General features: G+C 45.3%; 1 protein-coding gene across 1 annotated transcript in view; it reads right to left on the bottom strand.

Annotated features, from left to right (window-relative positions):
* Nucleotides 1-17,102: 17,102 nt before the first annotated feature.
* Nucleotides 17,103-27,500, bottom strand: part of eef1e1 (eukaryotic translation elongation factor 1 epsilon 1) — an 11,724-nt gene continuing 1,326 nt past the window's right edge. The window contains exons 3-4 of the mRNA XM_063207191.1: nt 21,971-22,066; nt 17,103-19,743 (exon numbers count right to left, since the gene is read on the bottom strand). Of these exons, the coding sequence (XP_063063261.1) occupies nt 19,600-19,743; nt 21,971-22,066 (240 nt within the window). The 3' untranslated portion in view covers nt 17,103-19,599. The remainder of the gene's footprint in view (nt 19,744-21,970; nt 22,067-27,500) is intronic.

The following is a 27,500-nucleotide window of genomic DNA, read 5'->3' on the forward strand; positions in this document are numbered from 1 at the left end:
ATATGCGAGGATAGAGATGTCAGCATAGAGTACTGTATGACCCTCTGTACACCGGTTCCTCCAAAGTGCGACACACTGCTCTGCCAACATTTGATTCCATTGGTTTTCAATAGAACCCAGCACACCAGCACACATATCCAGGTATCTGCGCCGGTGTGCGGGGTTCTATTGAAACTCTTGAGTAGAGTTGGTAGGCATGTTATCCTTAATTTCTAGCACGTAATTTTTATGCTGTCTATGTAAATTTGTCGAGAAATTTGCTTTCCGCAGGGCCCCACAGCAACCTGGAGCCTATAGGGCCCCATGCCATCTATATCCGGCCCTGGGCATCACTGTCACATTGTTCTCTAAGTTCATTGGTCTTTAAGTTTCTTATGAAGTGAAGTGAACGCCCACTTGGGCAACTCAAACTCCCATTGTCATTTTGACAAGGCACTCCACAGCACACAAGTACCCACTGCACACTGCACATAACAAAATTGCATTTATTCCTCACCCGTGCAAGTGGGCAGCCCCCAATGGTGCACCAAGGGAGCAGTGTGGCAGGATGATACCATGCTCAGGGTACATAATGTCATAAGGTCATAAGGTCATGGAGGAGGATGGGGGAGAGCACTGGTTGATTACTCCCCCCACCAACCTGGGTTGGGAGTTGAACTGGCAACCTCTGGGCTACAAGTCTGAAACCTAACCACTTACCAATGACTGTCCAATATAGACACCACTGTCACATTGATGGACAGTCTGTAAGTTTCTTATGCAGGCAATGTCCAAACACAAAAGTGTGTTCATCACATACAAATTATATTTAGTATGCACAGCATGCAATTCAATGTCTACATAATATACAGTACATAGCCTACATGTATCAAGAATGTTGAGGTGTTACCTGCACTCAAACAGTCAAACAATAATACAGGTGATTGATCACGAGAAGGCTACATAATGACTGTAGTTAAAAAAATAGTAACTTGGATGTGAAATATTAAACATTTTATCATAAAAATAATAAATACATAAAGCTACAAGTACTTACGAAAAGTATACGTACACTTACATACAGTACATAACACAATTAAATATTATGACACTCTCAACAAAGGGCAAAAAGTCACCATATGCTTCACAGTTAAGCATGTGCCAGCTATGCATTACATTACAATCATGCACTGCAATCTGCATACAGCATGTGGTGAGAGGGAAGAGACATGTTTACAGGCTACAGAGGCCTGGCTATAACCCCTGACCTAGAAAACAGCCGCCCAGACAACAAGCGACCCATAGAAATAAAGATGGCACTTCCAATGGCAGAGTGAGTGGGGAGGGGCACTGGACCCCAGCTGGCGAGGTCCCCACACACCCCATACCCCACCACACACCCCAGTCATATATATCCACACCCTATATACTGTATGTATGGTGAGAGAGAGAGAGAGAGAGAGAGAGAGAGAGAGAGAGAGAGAGAGAGAGAGAGAGAGAGAGAGAGAGAGAGAGAGAGACAGAGAGACAGAGAGACAGAGAGACAGAGACAGAGAGAGAGCGCTAATATGTGTCTTTCAATGTGTGTGTGTGTACTGTATACACGCTTGAGTGTATACTATGGGCGGAATTCTCCCACCCGCTTAAGTCAAAAAAAGTGCGCAACAGCGCCTCTGAGCTTACTCAAGCCCGTGAGTAAACGAGGCTTACGCGCGATTTCATCACTTGCGCACTTTGGGTGGGGCCAGGCCAAAATCAGGGAGTTCCCTATGTTAATCAATCCTAAGCGGATTCTCCCGTCCACTTAAGCGTGTTTGCCTTTACGCGCATCAAAGGGCTGTAGTAAGGTCAAGCGCCACTATGAGGCAAAATGTAATATTGCATTTGATGCTCGCTTGGCTCGCATTTTGAACATGTTACACGGTATTGCTTTGTTGATGTTCCTTACCGTCAGCGTGAGTCCAAATCGAAATTCATTCACAGTTCCACATAAACATCCTACATTAGAATGATTGTGACAAAATATGACCAGCTGCCCAGAGCATGTTCTCATATCGGTGAACTTACAAACAAAAGCAGGTAATTAATGAATCAGTATGAGGATCATCATGTTGTCTCCACGGACGGTAACCAAAACCAAAAACACATTGTTGCAGGTTGCACCATGCACAAGTAGGCTAAATTGACAAGGCACGTCAGACTAAAGACCGCTGTTCCAGTCGTCCTCACAGCCACCCAAAGTATGCCTATTCAAAAACAACCTTCACCATTTTTACTCTGTTGTAGCCACGACGTTAAGTTAAGGTTTTTTTTTGCAACTCCTCCACTTATGTGATTTATTGGAACTCGTGCATATGTGCATGTAACCTATTAAACTTTCTGAACTGATGCCCGACATACAAAACCACCACCTACTGAGGTAGGCTACAGGTTGTCCTATCTGAAAGGCAGAAAATATTTCCTGAATGTCATTACAGCTAAACATAAAAAGGTAGGCCTACATATCAGAGCATGTCTTTGGCATTTCGCTTCTGGTCTCTATTACACCCCATCAGCTGCGCGTTTAAGTCCTGGCTTGGCATTGCATGCCCATGTCCAATTAATTCCCATGTCTGCGACAGAATATAAAGTCTCAATTTTTTCATGACGATCGATTTCCTTGTTCATTCTTCAGCATGCATGTAGCCTAAGTGTAATATGCTGACGGACAGCTGAGATCCACATATTTCCAATAATTTTAATGTCACGTTGCTGTACAGAGAAGCGGAGAAACACTTTTAAAAGTCAGCAAATAGGCCTACTATGTGTTTGTTTAACTGTGGGAATGATCAGCATTTTAAATCATTTTTTGATTTCCGGAATTGTCCAGGCAATATGCCAAACTCCATTTTTAACAAAACGTTCAATCATGTTTATTATTTCAATCAACCTGTCAACCTGTTGCGCACCAAAATTCTCAGCTGAGTTCCCGCCAAAGGGACACATAGCGTTTCCATCTCAATATCTCACCTCCAATAATTGCCTTCTGCTTGTGAAAAGGAGCGGAGGTTAGATTTTGAAACGCTTTTGCGAGAGGACTTTTGGCACGTGGTTTTAAATTCAAAGTTAAAGTTCAGTGTTGGATCTCAATGGACTGCCGAGGTTTTCACATGGTTGATCTGAAAATCCATGCTCCATAGTTTCTTTGTAGCCACAACTGATGAACTTGGCGGAGACTCATCCCCCCATTTAGCATATATCACGCCTATGTTGGGCTACGCGCTGTTTTTCTGAGTTAAGCGCGAGGGGTGTGGCGACGTTCCAGAGGGGAGAATACGCGCAAGATAAGACCGCGTAAAATGTGTGCGCGTAAAACCGACTTAAGTGGAGACGGGAGAATTCCGCCCTATGTGCAGATGTGTCTGTGAGTATGAAAGCATGTGTGTTTGGGTCTGTGTGCAGATATGTCTGTGTGCCTTCATCAGTGTGTGTCTATGTCTGGATGTGTAGCGAGAGAGAGAGAGAGAGAGAGAGAGAGAGAGAGCGAGAGAGAGCGAGAGAGAGAGAGAGAGAGAGAGAGAGAGAGAGAGAGAGAGATTCTAGGTCTAAGAGATGTGTCTAAGAGATGTGAGCATCATCAGGCCCTGAGTGACTGAGGCAGCAGCAGTAGTAGCAGCAGTTCCATGCCCCCAGTCCAGTACGGAGCCAGTCAGCGGTGAAGACAGACAGCCTGCCCCTCTGCCTCTCTCTCTGCCTGCCTGTCCCCCCTTACATTCCTCCAGTCAGAGTCAGCCATCCAGTTTGCTCCCCCATCTCCCTGTCCCCGCACCGGAGCAGGGCGGGATGCTAGCTGCCTGTCCCCCCTTACACACACACACACACAGGCATGTACACACGCACGCACGCACACACACACACACACACACACCGGGTTCCGTGCGGGCCGCTGCCTGGCTGCCTTCAGGAGGTGTCCTGCTCTGCTGAGCCAGTCAGGAGTGAAAGGTGCACTTCATGGTTCAGCTGTGTGTGTGTGTGTGTGTGTGTGTGTGTGTGTGTGTGTGTGTGTGTGTGTGTGTGTGTGTGTGTGTGTGTGTGTGTGTGTGTGTGTGTGTGTGTGTGTGTGTGTGTGACTTCATGGTTCAGCACCACCGCGCCCTGTCAAGGTTAAATCATTAGTGACACGTCGACTGGCAGCCCTCAAGACGCTCTCCTAGTGTGTGTGTGTGTGTGTAGTACAGTCCCTACTTTGTGTGTGTGTGTGTGTGTGTGTGTGTGTGTGTGTGTGTGTGTGTGTGTGTGTGTGTGTGTGTGTGTGTGTGTGTGTGTGTGTGTGCATGTGTGTGACTGTAATGAGGGTTTAGTCCAGCTCATCTTTGTCATTTCCATTTCTGCTGTCTGGTATTTTGATTTCGAAGACACAATAAAGCATCGAATAACATTTTTAAGTTGAGAGATGAGAACCGTGTAAAACTCGAAAAATTCCTGTTACTCCCCCCCCATCTTTCATCCTTGGTAAAGGGCCTTCCCCTGAATAAAGCATAGGTGAATAGGCTGTAGAACTACAACTAGACATGCACTCAGAGAGTGCAGACCACCGCCAAGGAAGCTGTTTGTGAGAACATTTGACCTAACTACACCCTAATTTTTGTTCAAGTCTTTCTGCCTTGTTTTTGTGGAGTTAGAAACTGGAATGTCAAAATTCCCCCTATCCCGCAACGGTGAAGAATCTCTACAAAAATTCCTGGATCTGGATCGTGATCCGGATCATCACCAAAATGTAATCACTTGTTCCTTTTGTTATTTCCAACAACTCCACAAAATGTTCCAACTTTTTGAGTTATCCTGCTGACAGACAGAAAAACAGACAGACAGACAAACAGACAAACAAACAAACTTGGCAGAGGTAAAAATAAAATATCTTTCATTTGACTCTTTGTGGTGACATGCCCTATCATTATACTTTTGTCACATACTTGTAACGCTCAAGTGCATCACTGTATCTTTGCCTGTCGGGAACAAATACAGTACGAAGATAAGACAAAGTAATCAGAAAAGACAATGACACATTTGATTTGTCTTGATAGTGAGATGACCTGCCTAAGACACTACCCCTCAGCTGTTACCAGAATGGATATGACCAAGTCATAATGCAAGGCCCTGCACTGTCATAGTGCTACTATGGTAGTTACGTTTTTTTCAGTGACTACTCCAATGTCCCAGTGGCGGAACGGTGTCTGGTAAGGGGCTACACCGTCTCTGATTACACCTCTCTCACTTGTGATGAGTGGAGGTGCAAAACGCACACCAGAAACAGAGGTGCTGGAAACCAGAAAATACAATTGCAGGAGGAGAGAAGTGCCGCACACTCTCAAGTTAAATAAACAGTTTTTAATGTGACAACGTTTCGGCCTGTCGGCCTTCTTCAGGTCACGTTGTCACATTAAAAACTGTTTATTTAACTTGTGAGTGTGCGGCACTTCTCTCCTCCTCTCTCACTTGTAACACTCAAGCACATCACTTCTGTATCCTCCTCACTATGTTGAAACACATGAAGAGAAAAGGTATGAAAAAAGAACAATATATGTTTTATTTGGTACTTTATAGTGAGATTGCCTGCCATTATAGGCCTACTTACTTCTTGCACTTGAAACAGTCAAGTTCAGCATCATGACCGTATCCTCACCAACCCGCAACACACATGACAAAGAGGTCAGCTGCATGTGTTTGGTTGTTTACTGTTTTACTGTGCGTGATGTCAGCCCTGTGTGTGGGGATGTTTACTGCATTATTACCGTGTGTGTGATGTTAATGCTCCACTCACGTTCTCCGCGTCACAACGCGTGGTGTCACAGTGCTTAGCGTCTCGTTAGTGCCTAATGTGATGGGATGGTGGGCAAAACGGTCCTGGGAGTGAAACCTTAATTTCACTGCAGGTTTAAATAAATTAGTCAGCCCAAATTAAAAGCAAAGCCAGAGAGCGCTGTCTTCCCAGACTACCACGACGACGACAACACACAACGCAATTAAAAATTCAAAGCGTCGCCCGGGTGACACGTATGCAGATGAGATGTGGGGCGATGATAATGAGAGAGAGAGAGAGACCGTTTTAATTCCTGGTGCTGGTGGTCATTACAAGGTTGCTAAGGGCATTGACCGCCTCGCTCCCCTTTACCACCCACGCCTCCACCTCTCTCTCCACCTCCCTCCCTCCCCCCTAACTCATGCTGAAACACCAACCGAGGAATACATCTGGAGGCACTGCAGTGCCATTCTTTCAGACCGCAGCCCTAGCCCCATGCAGAACCGCCTGCCTGCCTGCCTGGCTGACTGCTACTATGTGAGTGTAGTAGACGAGAGCCCTGGAGACTGTTTTTTTTAAAAAGTATCCTCTTTGTCACTGGGTTTCAGTAGCAATTACTTTTGGTATCACTTCTCCCAGAGCCCCGAGCGGACCTCAAGATGTCCCTATCAGAATCCATTAAGGAGCAAGGGGGGGGGGGGGGGGGGATGTTGGGGTTTCCATGGTGAACCTGTGGGGCACATGGGGGACGAGGGGTGAGGCGGGTGGGCGAGTACAGGCCCTTTGTTATGTTTTTGGAAGAGTGAGTGCTGGTTAAGTTATCCTCTTGTTGGCCATGTGTTTCTTCATTATGAGCAAGACCAGCACTGTTTCAGGTAATGGGTGTATAAGGTTGACTATGTTTGAGGTAATGGGTGTGTAAGATTGGCAATGTTTGAAGTAATGGGTGTGTAAGATTGGCAATGTTTGAAGTAATGGTTGTGTAAGATTGGGCTGGGATTAGGCAACAGATATAAGTGGGCAACAGTAAAGCAAATTCTCACTCCTCCTACATGCTGGAAGAGGGACTGCCTCTCTTTCGCCTCATGCTACAGGTATGAGAGCAGGGGTGGGTAACCTATGGCCGACGAGCCATTTACCCTGTGAGGCCGTTTTACCCAGCCACCGTTTCACAGTAGTTTCACATGAAATATCACGTTTTGTAAAGCAATCTTAGAAATTACATTTGCAATACAATTAAGTTATATTTTCAGGGGACCTAAGGTGGCCACCTTCAATACAGGTCTAATGTGCCGGGGGAAATCCTGGTCTGTGTTCATAGTGCCCTTGGAGTACTTAATACAGTTTGAAGTGACCACCTCGAATGAAAAAGGTTATCCACCCCTGGGTTAGAGTGACCAGCTTTTGCAAACACACGGTGCAGAGGGGTTATAGTCCACACACAGCTGCAAAGCAAAGTCAGCCCCTTTCATCCTTGAATGAGTTGAGAAATTACTGAAATGGGGGTTGGGAAGCATTCATTTAAAGGGCAACTCCTGCCAATTTCAATGTACTCACACTACCCTTGATTTGTCAGTACCCGGTGACGCCGCATTTTTTGGCTCAGCCCTTTCCGAGATATGAGCTATTCTAATGGGGGCAACTTTTGTTTACATTTCAAAAAAACATTTTTATTTATTCACAAAAACATCCAAAAGGATTTGCAACATCAGCAGACAGCTAGCAAACAGCGATACCTTTTGGGAAAATATTTGGAGTAGGCCTATGCTCATTTTTAAAAAAAATGTAAACAAAAGTTGCCCCCATTAGAATAGCTCATATCTCGGAAAGGGCTGAGCCAAAAACTGCGGCGTCACCGGGTACTGACAAGTCAAAGGTAGCGTGAGCAGTACAACAGCACATTGAAATTGGCAGGAGTTGTCCTTCAAGGCTTAAAGTAGATTAGCTACTAAAACTAGCACAGTTTTGTTTTAAATCATATTTTTCATTTTATTCAACACCAATGCAAACTACCGTAGTAGATTTATTTCACACCTGCATTCATTCAACTAACAAAAATAGCACACGTTCTTACTGAATCCATACACGATTTATCAAACCTCACCAAGGCTCTTTTGAGTCTGAACTTGCTTCATAGGTGCCGGAAAGGGGGATGCAGTGGTGCATTTGCATCCCCACTTTTGGGTTCCCTAAATGAGGCTTTCTCAACTTTTACCGCAGAAAAAGGAGTGGGATAGTAACATTGTTCAGAAATAAAGAATGAAGAAGAAAAATGCACCACCACTTTAAAACTCATTCCGGTTCCCTTGACTTGCATACCAACCAAACACATCCAGAGTACGTATTTACATGGCGGTTGGGGTTGACTCAGCTTCTGAAGGTGCAAAAGGAAACGGAGGCGTTATAAATCAGCAGCATCATAAACTAAACTGGCACTTTGACGCCATAAAACAGGAGGAGGATAGTCATAAAGAAATGTTCTGATTAGTGATGTTGAGGCACTTGTGTGGTCTTGAAAGGTAGGCTACTATAATTAGTAGTTTTGAGAGACGTCGTTGGGTTAGATAAGGTTAGATAGAACGACCCCACTCCTGTATGCCATCCATCTATCTATTCATTTCTTCATTCATCCATCCATCCATCCATCCTCCTGCTGCTGCTTTCGTGAAATGCAGTGGCCACACCACACCACACCACACCGCCCTCATGCTCAACCTTAACTGCCCTCAGGTCACATCAGGAGCCCCTTCACTGACTTCCTCAACACACACATGGTGCACACAGCACCGTCACACACACACACACACACACACACACACACACACACACACACACACACACACACACACACACACACACACACACACACACACACACACACACACACACGGAACATCTGACCGGGGACAGAGTCTGCCTGCCTTCCTTCCCTCCTTGCTTGGCGCAGCTGAGGCAGGTTCCATGGAGACGAATCGGGGGCTAATTCTGGAACAGTCTGTCATCCGTGCGGTGTGCGCTGTAGTGGAGCGTAGTGGAGTTGAGGTGCGCTTCTTTCCCCACTGCCTGGGGTCACACACATGTACTTTACCACCTTTTTGCAGAACAGAGCAGAGCAAATCGAATCAAACGAACGCCCCCTTCTGTGATTGATGAAGTGAGTTAAGTGCTTCTCCTCCAAGATGCACTAAAAAACCACACACACACACACACACACACACACACACACACACACACACACACACACACACACACACACACACACACACACACACACACACACACACACACACACACACACACACACACCTGGGCTCCCAAAGACAACGAGGCCTCACTCCAGAAGGCATGGCTGTACTTGCATCCAGCTGTGGTTTAAGAGGGGGCAAGTCAAGAGCTAAAAAAAAAGTTTCATTTCACTCCTCGTTAGGCCATGGTGCACTTACAACGTGTTAACCTGACACACACGAGGTGATTGACACCACTTTCATGGTTGTGCTTCCCTCCCCAAATACCTTTCCATATTCTGAAATATCGCTTTGCACCCACAAAAGGAAAATGGACTCCAAAGAATGTCATGTCTCTCAACCACAGATGTATAACAGTTGAGATGAATGAAAGGTGGATCAAGTTTCAAGGTGGTGCATGTAGGCCTATATATATATATTTTTTTTTCTTAAAGAAAAAGCAAAATAGATAAATCATTGACTGACTTGATCTCATTCCACAGTGTAAGATATGGGCCTGTTATTCTTGGGTGTGGGCAAGTCTCCCCTCTTTTCCTTCCCTTCCCCGAGCTGTCATGTAATTCCAGCCGACAATCAGATGCCATCTTTACGGGCGCATGGTAGGACTGTCACATGCTTTTAGTGGACGATAACAAGGAGGCTGTCAAAACCGCTTATCCCGTGCTAATGCGCCCCACCACGCAGTGTTGATTGTTCAGAGTCGGCGCCAGCGCACATCTCTTGGAGGGGCGTGGGTAAACAGTGGGGGGGCACTGCCATTGAACAATTTCCAGTCAAGTTTACTATGTATGCACAGACTGATCGCGCTACTACTGTGGAAAACACGTCCTCCTCCCTAACAATACAACATGCGCATCACAACCATGATGCGTCCTTAGGACAAAGCAAGCAACGTTGTCGCTTATATGTGCACTGGCAAAGTGAACACACAGACGAGCGACAGACGGACCAATTCAGAAACCCACAGGAACTAGTCATCCACTGTGTTCTGTTGCCAAAATCAGTCGAGACTCGCAGGCAATTGCTAGTAGCCTATGCAGCCATTCAAACATATTCTCACTAATTGCAAGTTCAGCTTACGTCCGAAATGCCTTTGTGAAACAATACAAATTAAAATGCATCATTATGCAACCGATCTATTTTCAGGGACCACCCAACTCTTCATCGTGAAAATGTGCACAGCACTCCGTTGTCGTTTTGTCATATCCACATTGAAATACCATTTAGATATTTTCCCATCTCTCCAGAAGGACAACTACAAGTAAAACGTGACGAGCAAGGACATATACTCTTAAGTGCACAACATTTTAAAAATAATAATGTACATCCGAGTCCGTCTACATAGCACGACAAACCCATCCTTTAGCCGAACATACTTCAAAGCATTAGGTGCAACAATCGCACCAGGTTAAATCAAATAGATCCAAGTCTTTTACCGCGGCGGGCAAAATTAACTGACCACATTTCCTTACCTTACTCTTGATCTCAGGGCTTCTGGTCATTTTTCCACTTAAATCCACACGGTTTAACACGTACACAGTGACTGCACTGCTAGCAAGCTAACATTGTTTTGCATATACTCTCCCGTTTTTCAGTAGGCTAGATACCATTGCCATATCCAAAAATATGTCATATGTAAGTATATACGTGTGTGTCAAGTATGTTACTTCAACTATGAGGATATTAACAAATCAATATTATATCTATCGAGTGTCACACGACACGTACATTCTGAAAACAGAAGACCTAATTATTTGTTTACGTTGTTTTTTTAAGCTGCTGCTGCAGATATCTCGCGATAGTAAGAATGGTGACGTACAGAAAACTACCGTGTGCCTTTGAGGACATACGGCCTGTTTTTACCAAACACTTAATTATATCCACCAGTAGATGGCGACTGCGCATCTGAAATAACAGCAAGAACCTTCTTCAAGAACACAAAATGGCAAAGTACCTGTACAATTAACAAAGCAATCTGCACATGAACCCCCTACTGCACACATTTTGGCTATGCATCATAGAAAATATTCCAGTTCATTTTGGGTGCATTTTTGGACAGTTTATTGATAAAAATGTTTTGACCCCTCCTTCCCAGAAATGGCTCTCTATAAAGAACCCTCATCACACATGTCAATGTCATTGTTGTTTTACCATTGGATCTAATGCAGATTTCTCAAAAGTATTCAAATTCACTACTTTAGTAGAAGTACAGTTACTGTAAAAGTATAGTATCAACTGAAGCTGTTAACGTAAGTAGAAATAGGCATAGGTATACCGTTTCTAAACTATTTACTAGTAAAACATTAAAAGGGGTAAAATGTCATTGAGGACATTTGCATTGATTATGGATGACAGGGCAAAATGGACAGTAGGTACACTTAATAATATTGTACAAACATAGGTTTGCAGTGAACTATACACAGTAGGTACACTTAAGGATATTGTACAAACATAGGTTTGCAGTGAACTGTACACAATAGGTACACTTAAGCTTAATGATATATGATATTGTACAAACATAGGTTTGCAGTGAACTATATACAGTAGGTACACTTAGTGATATTGTACAAACATAGGTTTGCAGTGAACTATATACAGTAGGTACACTTAGTGATATTGTACAAACATAGGTTTGCAGTGAACTATATACAGTAGGTACACTTAGTGATATTGTACAAACATAGGTTTGCAGTGAACTATACACAGTAGGTACACTTAGTGATATTGTACAAACATAGGTTTGCAGTGAACTATATACAGTAGGTACACTTAGTGATATTGTACAAACATAGGTTTGCAGGGAACTATATACAGTAGGTACACTTAGTGATATTGTACAAACATAGGTTTGCAGTGAACTATATACAGTAGGTACACTTAGTGATATTGTACAAACATAGGTTTGCAGTGAACTATATACAGTAGGTACACTTAGTGATATTGTACAAACATAGGTTTGCAGTGAACTATATACAGTAGGTACACTTAGTGATATTGTACAAACATAGGTTTGCAGGGAACTATATACAGTAGGTACACTTAGTGATATTGTACAAACATAGGTTTGCAGGGAACTATATACAGTAGGTACACTTAGTGATATTGTACAAACATAGGTTTGCAGTGAACTATATACAGTAGGTACACTTAGTGATATTGTACAAACATAGGTTTGCAGGGAACTATATACAGTGTACAGTATTTACAGGGGGGTGAGGGTCACAATTCAGTGAACTATATACAGTATACAGTATGTACAGTGGGCCTATGCACAGAGTAGCCGTCCTCTAAGGAGATGAGGGTCACAATTCAGAGAACTATATACAGTACAGTGTACAGTATGCACAGGGGGGCGAGGGTCACAATTCAGAGTGTCCGTCCTCGGAGGGGGCGAGGGTCAAAATTCAGTGAACTATGTACAGTATGCACAGGGGGGCGAGGGTCACAATTCAGAGTGTCCGTCCTCGGAGGGGGTGAGGGACAAAATTCAGTGAACTATGTACAGTATGCACAGGGGGGTGAGGGTCACAATTCTGAGAACTATATACAGTATACAGTGTAGGCTACACAGTATGTACAGGGGGGGTGAGGGTCACAATTCTGAGTGTCCGTCCTCGGAGGGGGTGAGGGTCACAATTCAGAGTGCCGCTATTCCATGGCGTGTCCGTGGGGGTGGGAGAGAGAGAGAGAGAGCGAGCAAGAGAGACAGAGAGAGAGAGAGAGAGAGGGGGGGGGGTAGAGTTTAGTAATTGCATGATAAAACAGATTTGGTATCCATTATTGTGTTTCCACATAGACAACGGGCTAAGTACATAGTTATGACAGTGATGGCTGCCTATATTGTATCACTGCACCAGAAACACACACAAACAAGACGCAACATGTGTCAATCAACAATTAATCTGCTAAAATGGGGCATTAAAAGCAAGGGCTGACAAGGGGTTAACTTAATCGGTCTCACCTTTAGAAGAGTTGCAGGCGACGATTAGGTTTACTGCTGAAACGTCGAAGCACTCTGTCCTTCCACTCATGTGCGCATTTTCTTGTCAAGTCTCTTTCAAATGCAAGCTGCACCAAGCAGGCCTTTCTTTGATGCAGCATTCTGCGCCGGCGGTCGGAGAATACATTTCTCAAGGTGGAGAAAGAATTCTCGCACATTGCGGTGGATGCGCCAAAGGTTAATGCATGTTTGAAGGCAATGAGAACGCTTGGCATCGCACTCAGCTGGATGTGGTAATTTGACAGCATTTCTTGTACAGTCCCGGTTCCATGTTTCTGAGACAAAAACTCTTTGGCCACTTGAAATTCTGCGTCAACTACCGGGGATTGTGACAGGTCGAGAATGGGCCTCACCGTTTCCACATCAAGGAAATTGTCGGCCTGTGGATTCAGTGCAGCAAGCGCACTTGCCAGTTGTGAGTTGCGCTCACTGAATCTGCGATCCATTTCACAAACCACCAAATCAATGATGCTGTAATACAGCCTTTTAAGTTCATCATCGCCGGTGGTTCTGTGAACTCCTGTAGGCTCCATGACAACAAAGCCGTCCATTCGTGTGCTCTCTACCCTTCTCCGTTTGGGTCTGGGACTGGGTGTGTCGCTGGTGGTGGTGGCCGTTACAGAATCCAACACCTTCCTGAATTCCTCATCGCAACGCAGTTGTTTGATGCATGCTGTTGCACTCGTCACAACACTTAAACCTGTCATCAGGTCAGTGTCCTCTCTCTGCAGAATCTTGTTCGGTGGGTCCAACAGAGAAAGGACTTTGTGGGTGGCGTTGGCAATGAAGCGGAATCGTGGCTCCGTTACTTCGCGCAGCAGTCCTGCAGCTTCCATCCTCGTCTCTGCGCCATAGTCAAGCACAGTATCAGCATCAGCAAGAATTGATATTATGTCATCAAACGACTTTAGGATGACCGAAACGGTGGCAAGATGTCCTGTCCATCTCTGCTCCAAGAGGCGTTTCAGGTGGGCTCCTTTGTAGTGCAGAGCGACTGTTGGCTTCCGGAAGAATTTGTAGAGGGAGTTGCACACCTCAAAAAAATCCGAAATCATGGGCTCTGCAGACATCACATGTACCACGACTAGATGGAGCTGGTGGTTGAGGCAGTGGACGTACGGTATCTCACGTCCAAGCCTATCCTGCAGTATCTGCTGAACACCCCCACGTCTTCCTGACATGACGGAGGCTCCATCGTACACCTGGGTAAGAATTTTTGAGGAGTCCAGGCCCACCTTGTTGAGCTCGGTCAGGACGGTGTCTGCCAGTGTCTGCGCGTCACCTTTTTGGGTAGTGGCGATGCACAGTAGACGCTCGGTGACTTCACATGACTTGTTTACAAAGCGGAGCACAATCGAGATGTTCTCGCACCCTGTGGGATCACGCGTTCCATCCACTTTCAGAGTATAGTAGCTGTCATCGACTTCCTCCACTATAGCCTCTGTCACCACATCACTTAGTGTTTGGATGAGTTCATTTTGGACGTCATGACAGGTGTACGTGGCATTCCGTGGGATCGTTGGCACCACTTTAGCCAATTCGGTGTCCTTTTTGATAGTCCAATCAAGTAAGGACATGAAAAGCCCCGAGCCCCCTTCCGACATGTCATCGAACGCGTCAAATGCCCCCCGTAGAGGCAACTGGTTTTCAACCAAAAACACTATTACGTCAATGAGTGATCCCACGTAATATTGGTTTCTTTGTAGTTGGTCTGTATTCACCAGAGTTGATACCTCATTCCCTGTTTGGCGGCGCATCTCCCTCTCCTTCCACATCGTCAAACAGGCAATGTGGTCCTTGGAGGTCTCATGCTGATGGAAGCCCCTTTCTTTTGCCATGGCCTGCTTCCAGTTCCTGTACCCGATGCTGGAAAAGGCGTCAGATGTCCCGTGTCTTTTCCCAGCGCTTTTGAATGTTCTGCAACAAATACAGAATGCCGCATCTGCCTTAACGCTATATTCCAGCCAGTCTCGGTTGTGAAACCATTTGGCGTTGAAAGCTCTTGCTTTGCCGCTGTACGTGGTTACCGGGTATTCTTTCAGGACGGTTTGGAGAGGTGTGTCGGTCCCGAGGTCATCCACTTGTAGCCCCACTTTCTGATGACTGGAGGGGCTTGGGCTGCCCCACTGTCGTTGCTCTTGGCTAGCTGTACCAGTTGTCTGTGGCCCGTAGCTAGCATTGTCCGCGGGGTCAACATCTGCCGCCGTAGCACTGGTGGTGGTGACCTGATTGTCGCTGTCAGTTCCTGCTACTGGAGGACGACGATCAGTATCGGGAGGTCTGAGCAGCCACTTTCGTAAATCCATTTTTTATTAACTAGCACAATAAACTCTCGAAACTGTTTGCTGTACTGTACAGATATCGATGTTCTGTGTCGATTCTGCGCACTACAGTGTTTTTGTTTTTACCGCGTATAAACGATTTCAAAGTTTACCATAGCAACAGCCAATGAGAATCGACCAAATGACTGCACGCAAGCAAAACCGAAATAGCCTATATTCGTCTCATATTTATTTTATTGAAGTTAAATTGCACATCTATTTTTATTACATATATTTATATTATATATATTTATTAAACTTATTAGACTGTAATTATGAAATGTTTTTAATGGCCTTTTTTTTTTTTTTTTTTTTTTTCGTCCTCCTTCAGGGGGGGCACCAGTGGCCACTAGGGGGGGCACTGCCTACAAATGCCCCCCCATATCGCCGAGGCTGTGATTGTTTCACTGAATCAATCAAGAAGCTCGTTTTAGCTGCGGCCATGTTCGTGACTGCTTATTTTTTTCCACTTATGTTTTCTTCTCCTAACGCAGCCTTAGTTACCCGCTCATCTCTTTATCTTGTTAACGAGACATAACGAATAGTTGGCGCAGCACTGACAAATATTAGATGACATGATGTAAATGCAAAAAGACTGTGCCTGTTCTCTCCATGCCGTTGCAGAGCTGTGACTGTTAAGGAGAAAAAAAAGCTTCTGGGTTCCTCTCAAGACGCGCAGGCTAACTTTTTAAGTTGCTCTGTTGGTTCTTTGTCTGCACACTTGAACTGCTGCAAGAATTACTGGTCTCTGTAACTGTGTGCTTACCATGGCGAAGGTAAGCTTTGAGGTGTCAGCATCCAGATGCTGGACTGCCGGTGGCTTGGTGACAGTCTCGACCTCTGCCACTTATCTTTCGCCTCAACACCCTGAGGGCCCTGTGGGGCAGAGGAGAGAGCGCGTAGGTGCTAGCTTGGTCTCGCCACCCGCTAAGCAAATGGGTCTCACTGGGTAGTTTAGAGCGCCGTTGACACCCGCAGCCATTTGACTTTTAACCTCCAAGAGACCAGGGGGTCCGCCGAATTAAACGCGCCTCCGTTGCCACGGGGATTTGGCGCGCTCGATCGGCTGGTGCCTGATGCGCAATGGCTCTCCCCAGCTGGGAGGTGCGGCTCGGGACTTCGCAGGAGTGCAGAGAAGGCCTCGCTAATTGGGCTTTTTGAGTCACCCACCCCTGCTGCGGCTTTCTTCCCAACTTCACTGCAGCTTCTGGGGTTTTGATCATCTAAAAACGCGGAGTTGAGGGGACCTTTCGACCATGACATCTTGACATAGTCCTACTCAGAACAGTCAGGACTGAGGAATATTTAGTTGAAAAAATGCCGCAGTTTCGTGCTGATAATAATGGCACTAAAAATAACATTATGAGCAAAGTAGTCAAACTGAGGTCAAAGGGGAGATGTCATCAGACCGTGATGCTACTACGTAGTCTACTACTGGACCATCACGTCTCAGTGTTTTGAAACTTTGTGCATGAGCCACCAATTAATTCCAACGAGGCCAAAAATAAACCACGAGAAACAGACGTGCTTCTGTGGACTTTCCCTTATCTAGTCACAAGGCTCGTTCCGATGAGTAACAGATTTGTTTGGCCCTCCACAATTTACACTTCTTGCAGATACACACCTCTTTGTTCGGGCCAGTGCGCTCGCTCGAACGCAGCACTATGTCAAAGGCCGCATTCGTGGGATTCTTCAGAAGGATTTGTCACCGCTTAGCGCACACACAACTGTGTGTGTGTGTGTGTGTGTTTAAAAAAAAGTAGACTCATGAGACCGCATTTAATGGCTTTGTGTCTTCCCTTTTTATTCATTGGCACAGGACAAAGTTCTGTTGACGTTAAATAACACAAACCGGCTTTGAAAGCAGCAGACTTTTCATAAAGGGGGCTTACGGGTCAGCGGGGGCACAATAAAACATCAGAGGGCTGTTGTATCAGTGGTAATGCATTGCAGATAGGCCAATGTGCAGTATGACAAAACTTTCATTACACAAGGATTTTCCGCTGCGAAGCAAAGGGACAAGAAGCTGCACTCCAAACCTTATTGGCTATGGAGTCTAACACACAAAAAACATGTGCAGTGCAATGCAATCCTACACACCACAATGACAAATACTGGCTGCTGTACTGCAATGGATGGTAGCTATTGTGTGTGTATGGTAACAACGGGTATGCCTGCACATACCATAAGACATGCCATAAGCAAATAGAAAAGAGGGAAAAAAATGAGGTTACATTATTCATGACTTAATGACTTGAGCTCCAGTTGTTCATTTGGCCTTGACTAGCCTGGAGAATGCATTTTGAGCTGGTTATCAATGCTTGACAGCTGCCCTTTGTGAACCCCAGTGCATTTCAAGGGAAGTTCAGTTCAGACATTAGGCACAGCACAGGCACAGGCGCTCCGCTCGCAGCCTTTCCAACGCTTAACAAAATAACCCTCCGAGCCACGTGTGAGCATTGTTTTGGAGCAGGGGGAGCATGCGTGTGTGTGCGTGTGTGTGTGTGTGTGAGCAGGGCTGGTTGTGTCACTGGCGGATTTCCCAGCCTGTAGTCCGGCCAGGGGGGACGTGGGCAAAATGAAATGACACACGATGCGTCGCTGTCACCCGCAGCTACCAGCTCCACGCAGCAGCAACTCCTCCCCCCCTCCCCTCCTCTACTCCCTCTTTCCCTCTCTCTTTCTCTGTGCCCTCTCCTCCAGTCTTCCTTCCTTTCTCTCCCTCTCCTTTAGCTCGCTTCTGTCCACTCCACTTTTCCTTTCTCTCTCTCTATCTCCTTTCCCCTCTACTACTCTTCCTTTCTTCCTCCTTCGCTTCTGTCCACTCCGCTCTTCCCTTGCCCTCTCTCCTCTCCCTCTCGTTTGTTCCTCTCCACCACAGCTGGTGTTGCAGCCTCTGGCCTTCAGCATAAACAGACAGCACCGAGCGGAGCTGAGTGGAGAAGCAGAGCAGAGGCGACTGATCTGCTGCCCACACAACTGGTGGGAGAGCAGAGCAGAGCAGAGCGACCGCAGGAGAGAAGAACTGAAGCATAGAGATGGACAGAAAGAGAGAGAGAGAACAGTGAAATGGCCAGAAAAGAAGGCAAAGTACAAGTAAAAAAAGTGAGTGAATGAAATAAAGAAAGAGGGAAAAAACAGGCAGAGAATAATGAGAGAAGGGTGGTGGAGGAGAGCTAAACGCAGGATAGATCTACTGTATCTTTGCCATTACGGCCCAACAGACACAAATGAAGTTAAGACTACTGGTCATGATATGCACTGGCCAACTGTAACCTGTTTGTCTTTAAGCTGTAACAAAGTCAATCTGTGACATCTGACTGATTAAAAAAAAGAGAAAAGAGTGACATTGTCCTTTTCTAAGACTTAACACCCGTTTTCCTCATTTGAAACGCATGCTCAGATGCAGATAACACACCTGATGGCCCCCTCAGTTCTAGAAGCCGATCGGGTACCTGAAATTAGTGATATTTCTTCTTTGACTTCCACAGTCACCCTCGCAATATAAGTTAACAAAACACTGAAAAAACATCCTTCCAATGACAAAAAAAAAACAATCAAAGCAAGCCAACAAGTGAAAACCTACACCAGTGGACCCCACTGGACAGACGAGGAAAAAAACAAAAAACAAACGAATACAAAACAGACACAAAATAACAGTCAAGACAAAGGAACTAAACACAAGACCATCATCTTGGGGACTGCTGCTTGCCTACTTCAGACATATTTTAGGAGCTGGGGTCCCATGCATGTTACACCTCTTGCAGGCTCTGACGCCACAACTCCTCAGGGTTCTAACAAGTTAGTTTAGGAAGAACCTGCAGACCACCCCACCCCAACGCAAACAAACACGCCTCACATCCAGGCAGCAGCAGAAATGTACTTCTCTGGCTTAGCTTAGCTCAACCCTGCAATCTCATCGTAACGCCCTGTCCACACCCAACCCAATCCCATTCCCTGCACTCAAACACCCTGACACCCCCACTGCCATGATGTTGGACAGCAGTCCTATTATATGTGTGTACATTATATGTAGCAGGGTAATGTGAGTGGTGGTGTAGTGTGTGTGTGTGTGTGTGTGTGTGTGTGTGTGTGTGTGTGTGTGTGTGTGTGTGTGTGTGTGTGTGTGTGTGTGTGTGTGTGTGTGTGTGTGTGTGTGTGTGTAGTTCCGTACAGGGATCATGGAGATGGTCAGTGATGGTGTGGTGTGTGTGTGTGTGTGTTGTGGAGCAGGGTAATAGTAGTGATGTTGGAGAGAGCGGCGGGGGTGGAGGGTCAGTGGTGTCCACTGGTGTAGACTCTGTTCCTCAGCACCACTACGGGGGGCAGGTGGTGTCTCACGCCCGGGTAGTGCTGCACGTGGTCAAACCAGCGCGTCACGTTCAGATACTTCTCCTTCTCCTGGACAGCCAGCTCCACCTTGAAGAGGAGGGAGACGGAGACGGAGACAGACAAGAGAACAGATGCAATAAATCTTAATCTTTGTTTTATTGCAAACACTGTACATGATCAGTCACGCCAATAAAGAAAGGCAACATTGGATTTCATTTGAGATGGGAGGAAGGGGAGAGGGGGAAGGGGGATCAAGGCAGAGTCTGAAATAAATGTGAATAAGATACTGGCACAAGATACAGGAAAAGCAGACACAGAGACATGGACTACCACATTCAGCCAGCACGGAGACACAAAAACTGTGGAAATTTGAATTGCACAATTAATCCATTGTTTTTTCCCCTCAGAGTGAAAGTTGTAATTTGAACAAGTAAGATTAATATCAAAGGCTGCAATTTATTGTGCAGCTTGCAAATCAAACTATGAAACCTGCAAGTTGTACATTTCCTGTAATTGCAACTTCTTTATATTATGCATCATCCTCTTTGTGTGACGGACAAACACCTGTAAGAAAAGCCAGTTACTCATGCCCTCGGCATACTGACAATCCAGAGGAAACCTAAATCAAAGTGAACATTGTAACTAGGGCTGGGCGGTATACCGTTAAAAAAACGTGATAGCGGTTTTCACATACACACGGTTTACTTTTTGATGAGAACGTTTTTTTGTTTTGTTTTTATTCCAAAAAAGTGATTGCAATAGACATGGAGATAATTAAATTTCAGGATTTTATCTCATTTTAAAATTTAATTTCAGCCTTTTCTTCAGAAACATTGAGATGTGGGGGAAAATCGCTGATTCTTTTCATCAAGAAAACCGTGAAAAAACATTTTTTTCCAGAATCGCCTGGCCCTAATTGTAACCATAACTGGAAGAATAGAATTACAGATGACGTTTACCCCAAATCATGTAGTCTTGATACAAGTAGAGTTCCGCTTGTGATGTTTACAGCATCAATCACTGTTTCAAAATGATAGCTGTCAAATGAACTAAAAATGGAGATCAAGTTTGCTGTAAAGAGTTTATAGCGGTTAGTTTTTTAATTTTTTTTTAAACAGGGCCTCTTCCCACTTCTGACAACACAACAGTAATATATATTTTTTAATGTTCAGGAAATGAGCTGAGTGACTGCAAGGTAGTAAGAAGACACCAGAAACCACAAACGAGGCTCTTAGGATCAGAGGAAAGTGTTGCCAGGAAGGCAGGAAGGCGTGCTATTTGGCATCTTTTGATGAAAAAAATGCGCGCTCAGGTAGGAGAGAGGACAGGGGCCCGCTGACAACAAAGATGAGAAGGGCATCACACGCCTGGGCTTGCAGAACCGTGCTTGCTCGATGTGTGTGTGTGTGTGTGCAATGTGCAATGCGCGACCCCTCATTGCGAGGTTAAGGACTGTGATTAAAAACAAATCTGACTCTCTTGTGCCTCGTGGCTGGTGGCAACGTTCCATTACCGCCACAACAGCTGACATTTACCCACATGTGATCCACCCACCACTGCCACCCTCACACAACACACACACACTCTTTTTTTTCTGGCGACGGGTTGGCCCCCTGGGGCCCCTATAAAAACTTCCTTGGCCAGGCCTCAGCCTCTTCCTCCGCCTCCGCCCGTCCTGCCCTGTCCTACAGTAGGCTGCTGCTGCAGCTCATCAACTGCCTCTTGTGTCAAGCAAGTTGCTCGTTTCTGCCCCCCAACCATATGACTCCTCGATCGCCAGCCCAGCCTTGACAAACTGCCTTTTACTCTTCATCTGATTGAAGTCAGAGGGAATTAGAAAGAGAGAGAGAGACAGCGAGAGAGAAAGAGAGAGCGACGAGAGACAGAGAGAGAGAGAGAGAGAGAGAGAGAGAGAGAGAGAGAGAGAGAGAGAGAGAGAGAGAGAGACAGAGACAGAGAACCAGAGAGCAAACACTCTCACTACTGCTATTTCCCCAACTGGATTATTGTGTCCATGTCTTGTGTGTGTTCTACATATAGTAGAAAATAAAAATGTAAAGTTACAATTTAGCCGTGTGAATCTCTCAAATTCAAGTTCAAAAGTGCTTTACTGGCATGACAAATATTTAGATAGAGAGAGCGAGAGAGAGAGTGTGTGTGTGTGTGTGTGTGTGTGTGTGTGTGTGTGTGTGTGTGTGAATGAATGAGTGACTTGAGTGAGGGAGCTAACAAGCGAACGAGAGAGGAGAAAGTAAGAAAAAATAAAGAAATTACGAGAGAGAGAGAGAGAGAGAGAGCGCGACCTTCTACTTACGATGATGTGGTGTAGGCCATAGTAGAGGAGTGGGTCGGCCAGGCTGATGTGGTTTCCTGCCAGGTAGACTTTGTCCTCCAGGTAAGTGTTCAGGTCCTGGAGGTCAAACAGTAGGGGAAAACAAACAAACAAACCAACCAACAAAATACTTGGTGAGAAATCTGCATATGGACCATGTACTGTACTTTGAGTGTCTCTGAGGATAACACTTTTGATGGAAGAGTTTTCTGCCTTCTTGAATGCAAATTGAATTCCAACATATTGCTGCACATGACTACACACATGACATGGTAAGAATCTACATTTGGCGATTGAAGCAAGGTATAAAACATGCAGTAGCATGGAAAACATTTACTGAAACAGAAAAACACTCTAATTACACTAAAAACACTAATTACACACTGAAAGAAGATTACACAAAATCAGGACTGTTCTTCCTCTACAAATTGGAGTAGTAGACCAACTTAAAAAAAACATTCTGTTTCCTTTTTGTTTAGGACCACTCAGACAATTTTAGTCTTTTTTGTATCTGGTCACCTGTACTTTATTGAAATGTCAGGATATTGTGCTAAATTGGGCACAAAAGGGCAAGACAGTCATTCTTTACAGCAGTGGTTCCCAACCTTTTTTGGTCCAGGACCCCATGTTGACATCCCAAATTTCTGGGGACCCCATACACATATATTTTTGTTTAAGTGACTGAGCTAACTTGTAGGCTATTAAACCTGTAGATATTTCTAAAAAGATATAAGATTGTATGTGGAATTCCAATAAGAATATTTATTAATTAATGCTATATTAATTAGTAACATTTACCAGTATTCTTTTTACACACCTAGACATTTCAGGCAACCCCATTTGAATTCCAGGCGACCCCATATGGGATCCCGACCCCAATGTTGAAAACCACTGCTTTACAGCATCATTTTCATAGTTATGTCTTTTGTACTACGCTGCATTTGTATTGTTTGAATTTGGCATTTTGGCAATTTGTAAGATATTAAGACACTTGTGTGAAGACATTTCTTCTCACTCCACAAAATCAACAAGAATACATTTAGTCTGTCATGAACACATTTCAGTTACAGACAAATGAGCATTGACGGGATTTAGCTCAGAACAATGAGCTGAGATGAGTGGCTGTGCCAAAATGCTACAAAGACGCCAAGAGAATAAAAATGTAATTTATTAGCTAATGAGCAATCTCGACCTAAGGACAGGATCAGGCAGTGGCAGGTGAAACAATACAATCACGCCCAACTTGATGCTCATTTAACCTATATATCTGTGAGTGCGTGACGGCAGGGGTGTGTGTGTGTGTGAGTGTGAGTGTGTGTGTGTGTGTGTGAATAATGTGACGTGACCTGAGGGAAGACTTGTGCTCTGAAGTGAGTCTGAAGTCAACCCAGAACACGCACACATCCGCACAAGCACGCACACACACACACGCACAAGAGGAGGAGAAAAATGACAGTAGTCCTGGGCCCAGGAAGAAAGAGGGCCCAGAATCGGGTCATTACAATGTATGTATTGGGTGGGGGGCCTTTCAAATTATGTTGTCCTGGGCCCAGCCAAAACTGTCAGTGGTCCTGTACATACACATGTATACCTCACAGGAGCAGCCTGGTTCCCCCTTCCACACGCACGCACACACACACGCACGCACACATGCACGCACACACTTCACTGCATCTGACAATCTAATGAAGCTTCCCAAAAAGTCAAGAACAAAGCAAAATGTGAGGGGGGTTTCAAGTGTGTGTGTGTCTGTTTGTCTGAGCAAACACCTTCTGAGCCTACATTGGTATGAATGTGTATGTTTTGTGTGTGTTTATAGAAAGCGCAGGCCTATGTTTGCATTTGTATCAACGTGTGCCTGTGGTGTGTGTGTGGGTGTAAGAAAAAGAGTGGGCCTACTTTTGTGTACCTCTGTGAGAGCTCAAGTGTGTGTGTGTGTGCATGAGTAAGAATGTGTGTGTGTGTGTGAGAGAGAGAGAGAGAGAGAGAGAGAGAGAGAGAGAGAGAGAGAAGGAGAGAGGAGAGGGAGAGCGAGAGAGAGAGAGAGAGAGAGAGAGAGAGAGAGAGAGAGAGAGAGAGAGAGAGAGCAGAGCAGAGCAGAGCAGAGCTGTGTGTGTGCATGAGTAAGAGTGTGTGTGTGTGTGTGTGTGCAAGAGAGTGGTCTGCAGGTCTCCTGGGAGAGGCCCATCTTTAGCATGGCGCACTGCTACGTCTTCGGGGCTAATGGAGGCAGCGTGCACACGGCAGGAAGAGAGGAGACTTCTGCCAAGCAAGGCATGAAACACACACACACACACACACACACACACACACACACACACACACACACACACACACACACACACACACACACACACACACACACACACACTTCCCTCCCTCTCCCCTCTTGCTCCTCTCCTCTATTCCCTTTCTACACTCCTCCTCCTCCCTCTCCTCTCTTCCTCCCTCGCTCCTCTCCTCTATTCCCTCTCTACTCTCCTCCTTCCTCTCCTCTCTTCCCTTTCTCCACTCCTCTCTCCACACCAGAGTTTCTCTCTGCTTCCTTGCCTTTCTACCCTAAAGCAATGGAACAGCAGAGGCAGAGGTACGCAGACTGGGGCCCAGGCGGAGAGAGAGGGGGGTGGGGAAAGGAGGGAAAGAGGGAGTGAGGGATGGAGGGAGGAAGAGGTACAGGCAGATGCAGATCTAGATATACGCCAAGACAGAGAAGACAGAGATTGACAGATAGCAAGACAGACAGGAAAACTCCCCCACCTTGTTTTCACTACCACCTACTGCACAAGTCTACCTGCGCTCCAATGGAACTTAAACCGAAAAATTGGAATAAGAGCAATAGCTATATTGAAGAGAAAATTGAAAACAGAGAAGGCCCTAGAAATTCCAATCATATGGAAAAATGTTTAATGAATCTGGCCACGTTTTAATAAAAAAAATCTCTACTCCGTTTCCCTATATGATGTGTTTTGTTTTGTTAGAGCTCTATTCAGTTTTGTAAAAATCTGATTGAAAATTCTCCTTGGAGCGACATTGCTGTGTCAGCTCAAAGACGCCTCAAACACGACAACAGGTAAAAGACCCCAAAATCCAAACACAAACACAGCACACAGACACCTGTGCCCTGCCTTTGTCTTGTCCATCAAACTTGCCAAGTCTCTTTGTGGCAGGCAGCCCTCTGTCTCTCTCCATCCTACTACTCTGATGGTGTTGTGACTTCTCTACTGCCCGCTTCCAGACATGGCATTGCCATGGCTACAGAGGGCCTGCCGTGGGCAATGCTGAGTGGCTAGCTACTGACCACACACCACACACTGACAGGGCTGGAGGATGATGCTCATTGATGAGGTCTCTAAATGCCACTATTACCAGTTTCCCTGCATGCAACATTGTTCTGGACCAGTGTGACATGCTTTTCTACCCATCTACACACACACACACACACACACACACACACGCCACACACACACACACACACACACACACACACACACACACACACACACACACACACACACACACACACACACACACACACACACACTTGCCGAGAGGCGACTGTCTTATGGTGGCTCAAGTGCCTCCTTCACTCTCCTGACAGTGAGGGGAAGGGAAGCAGACACAGACACACAACCAACCAACCCACCCACCAACTCACACACCCACTCTGGACATTTAATCCTAACTGATTCCTAAACTGACCATAACACACCCACCCCAAACCCCTAACCCCCAACCCCTTAAACCATGTCAATTATCCAGAGAGCCTTGTCCTCCAGACCTCCACCTCATCTGGCAGTTGGTCTCTCATTAGGGCACTAAATGGACGTCCATCAGGCAGCGCATCAGGCAGCCATAGCTCTGAGGCTTTACTATGCGGAGACTGAGGCTGCATTCCAATATGCAGACTTGCGTCCTCCACTTGTACTTGTGGCACTTGTAATACGTCGTGATGACATCACTGACAACAGCATTGTATTTCAATACCTCGCAAAAGTTCAAATGTAAAGTCCTTTTCTCATTTGTAAACTGGATGGTGAATGAAAAACAGTCCCCCAAAAGTTGTGGCTAGCTGACAGCAGGGAAACTTCATTGTTTTCTTCACGGAGGCGGGGCGATGCCACAAGCACAAGCGGAGGACGGGAGTTTGCATATTGGAATGCACACTGAGACTGCTTCCTCCTCAACTAGGTCTTCCTACTGGGGGAAGCAGGCCGTAAGTCACATCATTAGGGATGCACGATACCACTTTTTTGAAAACCGATATGAGTAGGAGTACATTCATGTTTGTACTTGCCGATACGATTACTTTTACCTCCAACATACAATGAAAATAAATGCGCAGCCTTGTTTTTTTCCACCAGTGATATTTGTTTCACTTTTCTTTTTATTGTTAATGTCCATTTCCATGTTTATTTAAATGTTGGTAAATGTATTCAACAAAGATGCTTTTGCACACCTCTGTAGTTGGGCAGGTGCGTAGGATGTTATCCTAGCGGGGTTGTCAGTCAAGTACAAAAAAATGCCGCACACTGTCCATACCAACAAACTTTAATACAACGTTTTGGTCATTCGAGAGGTCTGTTGGTGGAATGGACAGTGTGCGGCATTTTTTTGCACTTGAAATGTATGAGGCGGCACTTTTTTCCCATGCTGCTTTCAAGTCAATGGAACGTGATGAGATGTTGCGTTGTTATGTGTCATAGCAGTATCGTGCCTGGTATTGGAAAGTGTTTGACGAGTATGAGTATTGGTATAATGAGCAAGTATCAGGGCCAATGCCAATACCAGTATTGGTGCATCCCTACACCAGAGAGAGTTGAGAGAGAGAGAGAGGTCGTGTTAGGTGCCCATAGAAACCTATTATGTTGGCATATCTCTATATATTTAAAGAATCTCTGCCTACACATCATGCTGCCGTGGCTCTGAGACTCTTTACAGCAGGGGTGGGGAACCTATGTCTCGAGGGCCTTTTGAGGCCCTTGAGGCCGTTTTATCCGGCCCCCGATATAATTTTAATGTTATGCAGCTTCACATGAAATATGACATTTTGTAAAGGAATCTTAGAAAATGCATTTGCAATACAATTAAGTTATATTCAGGGGACCTAGAGAAGCTGGGGTCTGTTTTAAAGGTGACAGCCTTCAATATAGGCCTAAAGTGCAGTGGGAAATCCTGGTTTGTGTTCATAGTACGGCCCTCAGAGGACTTTTAAGGCCCTTGGAGGAATTTAAAGTGGCCCTTCGAATGAAAAAAGTTCCCCACCCCTGCTTTACGGGGACCCTTCAACCTCTACTCCACATGAGCAGTCGAGCGACCAATGCCTGTTCTCCTGTATAATGGCTTGAACTCACTAACCTTCATCAGATATGTCTTTGACATAGCAACTGTAACAAAAACAGTTTTGGAGGTGGAAAAAATCAGTTAAGTCACGCCAATACCAAAAACTTGTAAAACGCACCACTTCTGAAACAGTGTGTGTGATTGTATTCCATAAAATTGAGGTCACAGTAGG

The sequence above is a fragment of the Engraulis encrasicolus genome, chromosome 9 (assembly GCF_034702125.1).
Source record: "Engraulis encrasicolus isolate BLACKSEA-1 chromosome 9, IST_EnEncr_1.0, whole genome shotgun sequence".
In the NCBI taxonomy this organism is placed as follows: Eukaryota; Metazoa; Chordata; class Actinopteri; order Clupeiformes; family Engraulidae; genus Engraulis; species Engraulis encrasicolus.